The 13,108-nt window shown below is 47.3% G+C and overlaps 1 protein-coding gene across 3 annotated transcripts in view; it reads right to left on the bottom strand.

The window, feature by feature from the left end:
* The window catches only part of tdp1 (tyrosyl-DNA phosphodiesterase 1), a 102,756-nt gene that overhangs the window by 64,847 nt on the left and 24,801 nt on the right, over nt 1–13,108 (bottom strand). For all 3 annotated transcript variants that reach the window (XM_052013487.1, XM_052013480.1, XM_052013495.1), the window contains exons 6-8: nt 9,524–9,558; nt 6,063–6,155; nt 4,132–4,302 (exon numbers count right to left, since the gene is read on the bottom strand). In XM_052013487.1, coding sequence (XP_051869447.1) covers nt 4,132–4,302; nt 6,063–6,155; nt 9,524–9,558 — 299 coding nt within the window. The remainder of the gene's footprint in view (nt 1–4,131; nt 4,303–6,062; nt 6,156–9,523; nt 9,559–13,108) is intronic.

Genomic DNA, 13,108 nt, shown 5'->3' with positions numbered 1-13,108 from the left:
CATGTGTCTATCTAAGAGTCTGTTAAATGTCCCTAATGTATCTGCCCCCACAACCTCTGCCGGCAGTGCGTTCCATGCACCCACCACTCTCTGTGTAAAAAACTTACCCCTGACATCCCCCTTATACCTTCCTCCAATTACCTTAAAATTATGTCCCCTCGTGTTAGCCATTGTCGCCTTGGAAAAAATAGATGGATGAATGATACAGACGGAGAAATCAAGTTTACTTTATTTTAGATTTCTAGCATTTGCAGTTTTTATTTCAACTTCCATTCCCTTTGTAACTTGTGAAGAAGGTATCAACCTTGTAATAAGTAAATGACAGATCATCAGTTGGGGTTTGTGGAAGGAACCCACCTACTGTGTGTAGTACCTGTCCTTGACAGTAATTCATCTTAAACATCTCTGTTCCCAAGTCTCATCCAAGCAACCGCCCCTGTTCCCCCTCCTGACTATTTATAGCTTGTGTTGTTCTGGTGAACTTGTGCTGTTCTCCTAACAAGACTCATTTCCTGGTCTACGTGTTTGAGTTGATGCAAGTGTGAAATTGCTTATAGCTGGTTGGGCAAAGGTCTGGCTAATCTGATTCCAAGGTCACCTATCATCCCTGGAGATTTTTACTGGCATGCCTTCATTAACAGACAGGACTCTTACAGAATTACATTCACGGCGTTACCTTCTGAGTGCACACAGAGCAGATGATGATGCTGAAAGAAAGAGACGTGATGCCCTCTCCCTTCGGGCAGAAGATACAAAAGCCTGAAAGCACATACCACTGGGCTCAAGGACAGCTTCAATCCTGCTGTTATAAGACTATTGAATGGTTCCCTCATATGATAAGATGGACTCTCGACCTCACAATCTACCTCATCATGGCCTTGCACCTTATTGTCTGCCTGCACTGCACTTTCTCTGTAGTTATTATACTTTATTCTGCATTCTGTTATTGTTTGTCCCCTTATTCAAAAAATGTAGTAGGAATAGTCCAGGGAATTACAGACCGGTGAGCCTTACGTCTGTGGTGGGTAAGCTGTTAGAAAGGATTCTAAAAGATAGGATCTATGAGCATTTAGAGAATCATGGACTGATTAGGGACAGCCAGCATGGTTTTGTGAAGGGAAAATCTTGCCTCACAAGCCTGATAGAGTTCTTTGAGGAGGTGACCAGGAAGATCGATGAGGGTAGTGCAGTAGATGTGGTCTACATGGATTTTAGTAAGGCGTTTGACAAGGTTCCACATGGTAGGCTTCTTCAGAAGGTCAGAGGCCAAGGGATCCAGGGAGACTTGGCAGTGTGGATTCAGAATTGGCTTGCCTGTAGAAATCAGAGGGTTGTGGTGGATGGAGTGCATTCGGATTGGAGGGCTGTGACTAGTGGTATCCCACAGCGATCAGTTCTGGGACCTCTACTTTTTGTGATATTTATTAATAACTTAGATGAGGGGGTGGAAGGGTGGGTTAGCAAGTTTGCAGATGACATAAAGTTCGGTGGTGTTGTGGATAGTGTGGAGGGCTGTAGAAGCTTGCAGAGGGATATTGATAGGATGCAGAGCTGGGCTGACAAGTGGCAGATGGAGTTCAATCCAGAGAAGTGTGAGGTGGTACACTTTGGAAGGACAAACTCCAAGGCAGAGTATGAGGTTAATGGCAGGATTCTGGGCAGTGTGGAGGAGCAGAGGGATCTGGGGGTCCATATCCACAGATCACTGAAAGTTGCCTCACAAGTGGATAGGGTAGTTAAGAAAGCTTATGGGACATTAGCTCTCATTAGTCGTGGGAGCCGCGAAGTAATGATGCAGCTTTACAAAACTCTGGTTAGACCACACTTAGAGTACTGTGTCCAGTTCTGGTCACCTCATTATAGGAAGGATGTGGAGGCATTGGAGATGGTACAGAGGAGATTTACCAGGATGCTGCCTGGATTAGAGAGTATGGATTATGAGGAGAGACTAAGAGATCTAGGGCTTTTCTCATTGGAGAGAAGGAGGATGAGGGGAGACATGATAGAGGTGTACAAAATATTAAGAGGAATAGATAGAGTGGACAGCCAGCACCTCTTTCCCAGGGCACCAATGTTCAATACAAGAGGACATGGCTTTAAGGTAATGGGTGGGAAGTTCAAGGGAGATATCAGAGGGAGGTTTTTCACCCAAAGAGTGGTTGGTGCATGGAATGCGCTGCCTGGGGTGGTGGTGGAGGCTGATATGTTGGGCAAGTTCAAGAGATTGTTAGATAAGCATATGGAGGAATTTAAAATAGAGAGATATGTGGGAGGAAGGGGTTAGATAGTCTTAGGAGTGGTTTGAAGGCCGGCACAACATGGTGGGCCAAAGGGCCTGTATTGTGTTGCATTGTTCTATGGTGGTTCTTCTATGGTTTTACTTTGTACTACCTCAAGGCACTGGGTAATGAATTGATCCATATGAACGGTTTGTAAGACAAGTTTTTCATTGTACCTCAGTACAAGTGACAATAATAAACCAATTTCAATTCCAATTCCAATCTGGTGCAGGGGCCAGTGTCTCCCTGAAAGAAACCTTTGCTACCATCTGGTTTCAAGCGGCCTCACTCCCAGCCAACTTCACAGTCCACAGCCTGCCCAGTCCACCAGGAGCAGTGTGGTGTCAATAGAAGAGCATTCAGCTCGCCTTCCCATGAGGTGCTAAGGACAGTGTTCAGTAGTTTCCTTATTATTCAGAAGCCTGAAATCCCACACCACACTCAGGAACAGCTACCTTCCTACAACCATCAGGTTCTTGAACCGGCCTGCACGACCCTAACCCTACCTCAGCAACAGAACACTACGGACCACCTCTTGCACTGCCGTGGACTTGTCTCCTGATCGTGTTTTTTTTTGCACTAATGTCTTGTTTCACAGTCCTTTTCTTCACTGCCTTGTACAATTTATGTTCTGTGTGTTGTCTGAATTGACATGCCAGTGATGCTACTGCAAGCAAGTTTTTCACTGTACCTGTACCTCACCATACTTGCATACATGACAATAGACTCAACTCAGCTTGACTACTGGTTCACCGGATGTGGACGTTGCTGGCACTTATGTCCATCTGAACCTTGTTGGGGCATTTGACAGGTGGGTCTGGAGTCACAAGTGCACGAGGGTAATGGTGGCAAATTTCCTTCCCTGAAGCACCTTGGCAATGAATTTTTAACAATACAGTGGCCTCCCAGTCATCATTGCTGATTTTGTATTTCAGATTTATTTAATTACATGGATTTAAATTCCCCACCTACTGCGGGGAACCTGAACTTTGATCCAGCGACATAACGACCGAGGTATCCGCAAATGTGCGCAGAACAGGCCATTTGACCCGACTGGTCCATGCCAGCCTCTCTGCCCCACAGGAGGCCCAATCACCAGGTACTTCCATTCCTTTCTCCTTCAGGTGCTCACCTTCCCTGAAAGTGGCATCACAGGTAGACAGGGTGGTGAAGGGCATTGAGTATAGAAGTTGGGAAGTTACGTTGCAGTTGTATGAGACATTGGTGAGGCTGCACTTGGAGTATTGTGTTCACTTTTGGTCACCCTGATATAGGAAAGATGTTAGTAAACTGGAAAGAGCGCAGAGAAGATTTACGAGGATGTTGCCGGGACTTCAGGAATTGGTTTATAGGGAGAGGTTGGGCAGGCTGGGACTTTATTCCTTGGAGCATAGGAGACCGAGGGGTGATCTAGAGGTGTGTGAAATCATGAGGGGCATAGATACAATGAATGCACACAGTCTTTTTCCCAGGGTTGGGGAATCAAGAACTAGAGGTCAAGGTGAGAGGGGAGATTTAATAGGGACCTGAGTGGCAACTTTTTCCACACAGATGGTAGTATGTACATGGAATGAGCTGCCAGAGGGAGTGGTTTGAGGCAGGTACAACAACAGTATTTAAAAGACATTTAGACATGGGCCAATTATGGGCAAACGGGACCAGCTTAGATGGCCACCTTGGCTGGCATGGACGAGTTGGGCCGAAGGGCCTGTTTCCGTGCTGTACGACTCTGTGACTCTATAACTTAGCTTCCTCTTGAACATCTCAACCCCCTCACCGAGAGTGGTGGACATGTCCCACGTTCTCACCACTCTCTGGGAGGGGGTCCAACAAGTCAGGAAGGGAGGCTTACCTGGTTAGCGATAAGTCGTGCTGCTTAATGTGATCAATCCACTCGGTGAGCCCAGATGACCGGTACGACGCCAGGTACTCGATCAAGTCGCGTTTGAAGCCTGTGGCAGATTCGCCGGCTGTTTCAGGACTCCCTTCTGGTAACCGTGGATACAGAGGACTCACCCATATCCTAGCAACAACAAGGAAGGAAAACATTAATGTTTGGAAAGAGAGAGCCGTTTTTGGTAATCCTCTTTTTTACGACATCAGGGCATCCCTATGGGCTTAACAAGCTCCTAACATTTCTGAAGTGTAGCCTCAGTTGTAACATAGGAAGCAATGGGGAGAAACTGCACACAGCATGATCCCACAGGCAGATAATAGCGAGACGAAGGGTCTCGACCTGAAACATCGACAGTCTATTTCCCTCCACATGTGCTGCCTGATGCGCTGAGTTCCTCCAGGGTTTTGTGTGTTTCTCCAGATCCCTGCATCTTGTCTGTGGCATAAACAGTGGTTTAATGCATGGGAGAGAAACCCTGGATCTCTTAGGTCTTCATCAGAGGGGGATGGGGTCTTTGGTTAACACCTCCTCTGAACGACAGTGGGAAACATCCCAGAGCAAACTACGGGAGACTGTGTGATTCTGGTCCCAGTGGCAACTGGTCCCAGTAGCCACTGATTCTGTTATTGTTTTCACACTGTCCTACCTCAATGCACTGTGTAACGAATTGATCTGTACGTATGGTACGCAAGACAAGTTTTTCACTGTACCTCGGGACAAGTGATAATAATAAACCAATACCTCCTCTGGCAGCTCAGTCTAGATACCAACTACTCTTTGGGTGAAAAATTTACCCCTCAGACCATCTTTAAAGCTCCTCCCTCTCACCTTAAACCTACGTCCTTTAGTTTTAGACACCCCAACTATTAGGTTGAAGCAGACACTGATTATCAACCCTATTTACGCCACTCACAACTTTATATACCGCTATCATGTCACCTCTCAGTCTCCTTCACTCTAGGATCTAAATGACACTGTTGGTGCCAACCACTCCCTGTGGAAATCGTCCCCACTCTCTCAGCAGAGAGGTTTCTCCTGTGCTGATGTATGACTGATGCTGTCTGAACCGCTGAGTATTTCCAGCATTTGGTTTAGATTTGTAGAGTGTTGCCCTTGCTGCAAACCAAAAATGAGCTACAGTTGATGTTTTGGGTCGAGACCCTTCATCTAGACTGAAGGAGGGCAGATAGCCAGTGTAAGGAGGTGAAGGGGAGGGGCAGGGCAAAGGCTGGCAAGCGATAGGTGGATCCAGGTGAGGTGGGATTGAGTGGCAGATGGAGGTCAGGTGGGGGAGAGAAGGGTGGAGACCGCAGATGTTGGAATCTGGAGCAAAAGAAACCAAAATGCTGGAGGGGCTCAGCGGGTCGGGCAGCATCTGTGGAGGGAAATGGACAGTCGACGTTTCAGGTCGAGACCCTCCATCTGGGCTCAGAAAGGGTGGAGATAGCAACTGATGCTGGGAGATGGTAGGTGGAGGCAGATTATGGAATATAGGGTTACGGGGTCCCACTTGATGTCTTGTACTGTTGTGCTCAGTCTTAACTAGACTGTCAATTGCATCCCCCCGAAAGAAACATCAGCATCAGTCTTGCCCAGTCCTTTCCAAGGCCAATCTTCCCCGTCTCACTTCATAGAACATAGAACAGTACAGCACAATACAGGCCCTTCGGCCCACCATGTTGTGCCGACCTTCAAACCTCACCTAATACTATCTAACCCCTTCCTCCCACATATCCCTCTATTTTAAATTCCTCCATATGCTTATCTAGTAATCTCTTGAATTTGACCGATGTACCTGCCTCCACCGCTGCCCCAGAGCAATTTCCCAGAAACAATCTCCCAGCTCCAACATTTCTGATGCCGGCCTTCCCCTCTCCCAGTCTTACCCCTGTGTCTTCTGGTGCCAATCATCATGGATCAAGTTGGCAGTGTGAATCACAACTCGGAAACCTTCTTCGTATAAAAGCAACATCATTTTCCTGCAGGCAAGGTGAGCAGAGAGGAAAAAAATACGTGACGCACCAAAATATTTGTCTCGAGAAAGAGATCCTTTGTTTATTCCTGCTTAGTTACAGAGGATTCATAAAGGAAGGAAGTCCTGAATTTCTGTAGCATCTTGCACAACCTCAGGGCACATAAATAATTTAGCAGCCACTTTTGTTACTGTTGCAAGTAGAAGATTTAACAGTTAATTTACACAAACCAAGATCCCACAGACAGTACTGCGATAATCAGAATCAGGGTTATTATCACTGACATATGTCATGAAATTTGTTGTTTTCTACAGAGTCATACAGTACTGAAACAGGCCCTTCGGCCCACTGTGTCTATGCCAATCATCATGCCTATCTATACTATCCCACTTGCCTGCATTAATTCCATATCCCTCTATGCCCTGCTCATTCAAGTCCCTGTCTAGGTATTTCTCAAATGTTGATCATATAATGTGACCATCTATGGGAGTGAATTTGATTGAGGATTGACCAGGGCGCCAGGAGTGGGAGGCTGGAGGGATGCATTTGCTTTTCTTTGAATACATCATTGGAACAGGAATTGAGGGAATTGACTGGGGACTTTAATCATACATCCAAAAGACAGCACGTCTAACAATGCAGCACTCCCTCAGTACTACTTCTTGTAGTCTCCACTGTGGAATTAGAACCCACGAGCTTCAGAGGCCAGAGAGTGAGGCACTGACTCACCACTGAAGCTTGCTAACATCAAAGCAGAAAGCCAAGGGGTGAACCACTTGGGACCATTCATATCATACAGAGACTTGACAGGCGGGAGTGGGGGAAAATGTTCCCACAATGAGACCAAAACGGGGAGCCACAAATAAAGAAATAAATTCAACAAAAAATTTGGGAGATGCATCTTTATCCAGAGATTGGAGCGAATGTAGAATTGTACAAACGGATTTGAAGGGAAGCAGGTTGAACACATGGAGGAGATGTAATTGGCTGAGATGAAGAGGAGAGAGGGGAAACTTTTGTGGAGCAAAAAGCACTAGCGTGGATCCGTTGGGCTGAATGGCCAGTTTCTGTGCTGCAAACTGCTCGTGAAGAGAACGTGCACTTGACGCTAAATACTCTTCTCTGGATCGTCAAGTTTAGCAGGCTCTGTAATCATTTTTCTTTTGTGACTTCTCATAATTCCGAGAAGCCAAACTAATCTCAGCATCCAGAGATTCGTTTGAGATGAACTCATCTGCCAACGTTTAATACTCTTGCGTGAAATTATGCAGTCTGTTATTTCAGTGGAGCTATTAACTCCTTGTTGGATAAATTGCAGCAGAAAGAAAGCAAAATAACTGCATGCAAGCTACATTTTACACTGCATGTCACATCTCTAACCTTTTAACATAGAACACTACAGCACAGTACAGGCCCTTCGGCCCACAACGTTGTGCCAACATTTTATCCTGCTCTAAGATCTATCTAACCCTTCCATCCCACATAGCCCCCCATTTCTCTATCATTCATGTATCTATCTAAGAGTCTCTTAAATGTCCCTAATGTATCTGTTCCACGCACCCACCACTCTCTGTGTAAAAAAAACTTAGCCCTGACATCCCCCTTATACCTTCCTCCAATCACCTTAAAATTATGTCCCCTCGTGTTAGCCATTGTCGCCCTGGGAAAAAGTCTCTGACTGTCCACTCGATCTATGCCTCTTATCATCTTGTACACCTCTAGTTCAGGTTCTTTTAGAACCTGACTATTATCAGAACAACTTTCAGAAATTGTATTGTGTTTGGTTTTGGTCACCCTGCTATAGGAAAGATGTTACTAAACAAGAAAGAGTGCAGAAAAGATTTACAAAGGTGTTGCTAGGACTTGAGGCACTGAATTATAGGGAGAGGTTGGATATTTTTTCCTTGAAGTGTAGGAGACTGAGAGGTGATCTTATAGAGGGGCATAAAATCATGAGGGGCATAATTAGGAATGAATGCACTCAGTCTTTTTCCCCAGGGTTGGGGAATCAAGAACTAGAGGGCTTAGGTTTAAGGCAAGAGTGGGAAAATTTAATAGGAACTTGAGGGGTAACTTTTTTTTACACAAAGGGTGGTATGCATGTGGAATAAGCTGCCAGAGGAAATGGTTGAGACAGGTGCAACAACTTTTAAAGGATATTTGGACAGGTACGTGGATAGGAAAAGTTTGGAAGGATTTGGGCCAACCGCAGGCAAATGGACCCAGGTTAGATGGGGCATCTTGGTCAGGATGGACTCTATATCTCCATTTACCTCCGTGTGGGATAATGTACCAGACACACCTGAGCAATTGGTCAGCACCTCCCCAATGATGTGCTCACAAGATTTAGGACATGGGTGGCAGGTGTATTGGGACACAGGGGCCAAATTCCACCCCCCCCCCCCCCCCGCACACCCGCCGACACAAAGGACAGCAGGTGTTCAAGAGCCGCGAGGTGATGCTGCAGCTCTATAAAACTCTGGTCAGACCACACTTGGAGTATTGTGTTCAGTTCTGGTCGCCTCATTATAGGAAGGATGTGGAAGCTTTAGAGAGGGTGCGGAGGAGATTTACCAGGATGTTGCCTGGATTGGAGAGCGTGTCTTATGAGGATAGGTTGAGCGAGCTAGGGCTTTTCTCTTTGGAGAGGAGGAGGATGGGAGGTGACTTGATAGAGGCGTACAAGATGATAAGAGGCATAGATCGAGTGGACAGTCAGAGACTTTTTCCCAGGGCGACAATGACTAACACAAGGGGACATAATTTTAAGGTGATTGGAGGAAGATACAAGGGGGATGTCAGGGGTAAGTTTTTTTTTACACAGAGAGTGGTGGGTGCGTGGAACGCACTGCCGGCAGAGGTTGTGGGGGCAGATACATTAAGGATATTTAAGAGACTCTTAGATAGACACAAGAATAATAGAGAGATGGAGGGCGATGTGGGAGGGAAGGGTTAGATAGATCTCAGAGCAGGATAAAATGTCGGCACAACATTGTGGGCCGAAGGGCCTGTACTGTGCTGTAGTGTTCTACGTTCTATATTTGGAATTCTCTAACCTAGAGTCAGTGCTCAAAGCATATCCAAGGTTGGGATCAGTGGAATTGTGCTCACTCTGGGATTCACAGGTTACAGGAAGAGGGCAGTAAAGTGGGTGAGGCAGAGGGTCAGCTGTGAAGTTGAATGACGGGGCAGGATTCAGGGGCGGAGTGGCCTTCTCTTGCCTTCTCATCTCTCCGACGGAGGAGGGAAACTGGTCAGTGCTTCCCAGACTCTGCACGATCAGGTAAACCCAGGGCCAGTGGGAAAGACCATCACCATGGCAACTCGTGATCCAATACCATTCAGTGTTCTATACTCAAAAGCCTTCTACTTACGTGTGGTGTGTTCCATAGGCAATTTCCAACTTCGCCTGAAAACATGAAAAAGTCTTCTTTACACAGCTATAAAATTAACAATTAGCAAAAACATAACACAGAAACTCTTACCTAGAGCCTTACAGCACAGAAACAGGCCTTTCGGCCCAACTCGTCCATGCCGACCAAGATGTCTACCCGAGCTAGTCCCATTTGCCTGCGTCTGGCCCACATCCCTCTAAACCTTTTCTATGCACGTGTATTGTGGAGGGTCGTGGCTGTCACGTGACAGCACTGCCCCCTACCTGGTCGGAAGACACACCACTGCCAATCAAGGTTTGGCCCCGCCCCGCCCAACAGCGCACACCTGACCATTGGCCTTTGTAAATTACCTGGGCTGGACCCCCTAGCCCTCCAGCACTATAAAGAGTGCCATATGTGCCTGGCTCTTCCTCTTTTGTCTTCAAGGGATTCACCCTGCTTCGTTCCAGGCCGAGCACTATGAAACGGCGCTGGAGAAATCATTGGTGAGGTGTGCACTGTTAAAAGGGTTGGGAGCGTTTTAGTTAGTGTCCCTAGTAGCATAGATCCATGCCTGCACTGAGTCAAGGGGCGGCGGGTATTGTATTGTTCTTCCTTGATTGTATGTCCCTAGTCTGTTTTGTGTGTGTGTGTACTTTACCCCGTTGCGATTTTCCCACGCTCGCTATAAACTGTGTGCGCGCGTTATTCTCGTTACCATTTTCCCCACTTGTCTTTTGTAAATAAATCATTTACTGCCAGACTGTGTCCTTGCCTTCTGAGAGCCCGAATCTATTTCACAACACCATGTACCTGTCTAAATTCTTTTAACCATTTTAATTGTATCCGCCTCTTCATCTTGCATCTCTCATGCCGCAAGAGGAGGCCATTTGGCCCATCAGCTCCATGCTTGCCCCCAGCAGCACAACCCCATCAGTCCCATTTCCCCTTGCCTTATTTATCTGCGCCCCAATCCTTAATCCCCACCTCCACTCCCTTTGATCCCATTACCCTACATACTAGGGGCAATTTACAGCAGCCAAATAACCTACCAACCCACCCATCTTTGAGATGTAGGAGGAAACCAGAGCACCCGGAGACCACCGGGAGAACACGCGAACTCCACACAGTCAGCGTCCGAGGTGAGGATCGAATACGGACCCCCGGAGTTGTGAGGCAGCAGCACTGACCGCTGTGTCAAGGACTGCCCCGTGGGGTACCAGCACTGTCAATCACCACAGGGAGGCAGTGGTGGAAATCCACAGCTTTTCCATAAAGCAGCCGATAGAGTTAAAAGGGGGAAATGGGATTAAGTAGACCTTGTCCGAGGGTCACCATCTCCACATGGGCCACGTGGCCTTCTTTGGATGACTGGAAAAACCAGCATTTATTGTCCATCCTTAATTACATGCCCCCCCCACCCGTTCCAGAGGCCACTCAGAATCAACCACATTGATGGGTCCAGAGTCACATACGGGCCAGACAAATGGCAGATTTCTTTTGAAGGACATCCCATGAACCTGGTGGCAGTTTTATCTCAATCTGCTGGTTTCACAGTCAGTTTTACCGAGATTAGATTTTAATTCCAGAATTACCTAATTCCCCAGCAGCTGAGGTGGGATTCGAACTCATGCCTCTGGGTTCTTGAAATCGGCAGGATTACTGAGTTCCTGCTGTGGGAACATTTACCCATGAGACTCCTCAACCAGGAACACCAGAACTAATCATCTGGTCATTGTGGTTTGTGGAATCTTTCTGTGCACAAACTGCCACCATGCAAACCTTCAAAGTCTCTATTTCATTGACTGGGGGGTAATTAAGGATGCTGTAGAAATGCAAATTCATTCCATCAAAGTGTGGTGGCATCTTCACTGTGAGAAAGCCAGCAGGACTGGCCACACCATCTCCTCCTGGGAGGAGTCCTCCAACTCCTTCCTCTCCATCCCAGAATCCTGTTAGGTTACCTCAGACAACAATGACCTGCATTTACTTAGCACCTTGCATGCTGTAAAACTGACCAATCACTACCCAGGAGGTCTAAGAGCCAATGTCTGCATAAAAGGTAGCTGGACTAAGGTAGTTGCGGAGAGGAAGGTGGGGAGGTTTTAGCGAAGGAATTTCAGAGTGTTGGGTCTCAGCAGCTGAAGGTGCACTGGAAATCGGAAAGGCACCAGAGGGCTGAATTGGGGGAGTGCAGAGGTGAAGAGGGTTGCAGAGAGAGGGCTGTAGATTAGGGTTTCTACTAGAGGATGATCATTTTAAAAAGCGAGGCTTTGCAGATTCAGGGGGAAAAAGGGTGGTAGACGTTGTCTACAAGGACTATAGCAAAGCCTTTGACAAGGTCCCACATGGTAGGCTGGTAAGGTTAGAGCCAATGGGATCCAGGGTGAGCTAGCTAATTGGATACAAAACTGGTTGAGTGGAAGGAGTCAGAGGGTCGTAGTGGAGGGTTATTATTCAGAGGAGGCCTGTGACCAGTGGTGTGCCGCAGGAATCTGTCGTTTGTCATCTACATTAACGATTTGGATGACAAGGTTGTTAACGTGGTTGGTAGTTTGTGGATGATGCTAAAATTGGTGGTGTAGTGGACCCTGAAGAACATAGAACAGTACATGCCCTTCGGCCCACAATGTTATGCCGACCTATCTAAACCTTATCCCCATTCAATCTATCCCCTCTCTCTACTTCACCTCCCATAACCCTCTATTTTTCTTTCATCCGTGTGCCTAAGAGAAACAAAGGGCTGCAGATGCTGGAATCGAGATGAAAAACACGATGATGCTGGAGGAACTCAGCAGGCCAGGCAGCATCCGCGGAGAAGAGCAGGCGGTCAACGTTTCGGGTCAGGATCCTTCTTCGGGACTGAAGATAGGAAAAGGGGAAGCCCAATATATAGGAGGGAAAAGCAGAGCAGTGATAGGTGGACAAAAGAGGGGAGGCGGGGTGGGCACGGGGTGCTGATAGGTAGATGCAGGTAAGAGATAGTGATGGGCAGGTGCGGGGGAGGAGGGGAGTGCTGATGGGTCAACAATAAGGAGGGGAAAAAGATAAAGGGGGTAGAAAAAGAGAGAGGCTAGGAAAAGAGAAGCAGCATGGTGGGGGTGGTCTTAGGTGTCCATCTAAGAGTCTCTTAAATGACCCTATCGTATCAGCCCCCAGCCCCACCCACCCCACACCCCCGACCCCACCCCCCCCCCCCGGCAGTGCATTCCAGGCACCCACCACTCTCTGTAAAAAAAAAACTAACTCTGACATCCTCCCCGAACTTTCCTCCACACACTCTAAACGGGTGACCTCCAGTATTGGCCACTGCCACCCTGGGGAAAAGATGCTGGCTGTCCACTTTATCCATACCTCTCATAATCTTGTACACCTCATCAAGTCATCTCTCAGCATCCGTCTCTCCAAGGAGAAAAGCCCTATCTGGCTCAGCCTTTCCTCATGAGACATGTTCTCCAATCCAGGCACGGTAGTGTAGTGGTTAGTGTGACGCTATTACGGTGCAAGTGACCCAGGTTCAATTTCGGCCGCTGTCTGTAAGGAGTTTGTACGTTCTTCCCGTGTCCGCGTGGGTTACCTCCGGGT

The sequence above is a fragment of the Pristis pectinata genome, chromosome 1, assembly GCF_009764475.1.
Source record: "Pristis pectinata isolate sPriPec2 chromosome 1, sPriPec2.1.pri, whole genome shotgun sequence".
In the NCBI taxonomy this organism is placed as follows: domain Eukaryota; kingdom Metazoa; phylum Chordata; class Chondrichthyes; order Rhinopristiformes; family Pristidae; genus Pristis; species Pristis pectinata.
Note: the sequence above shows the minus strand (reverse complement) of the source record. Positions and strands in the feature narration are given on the sequence as shown.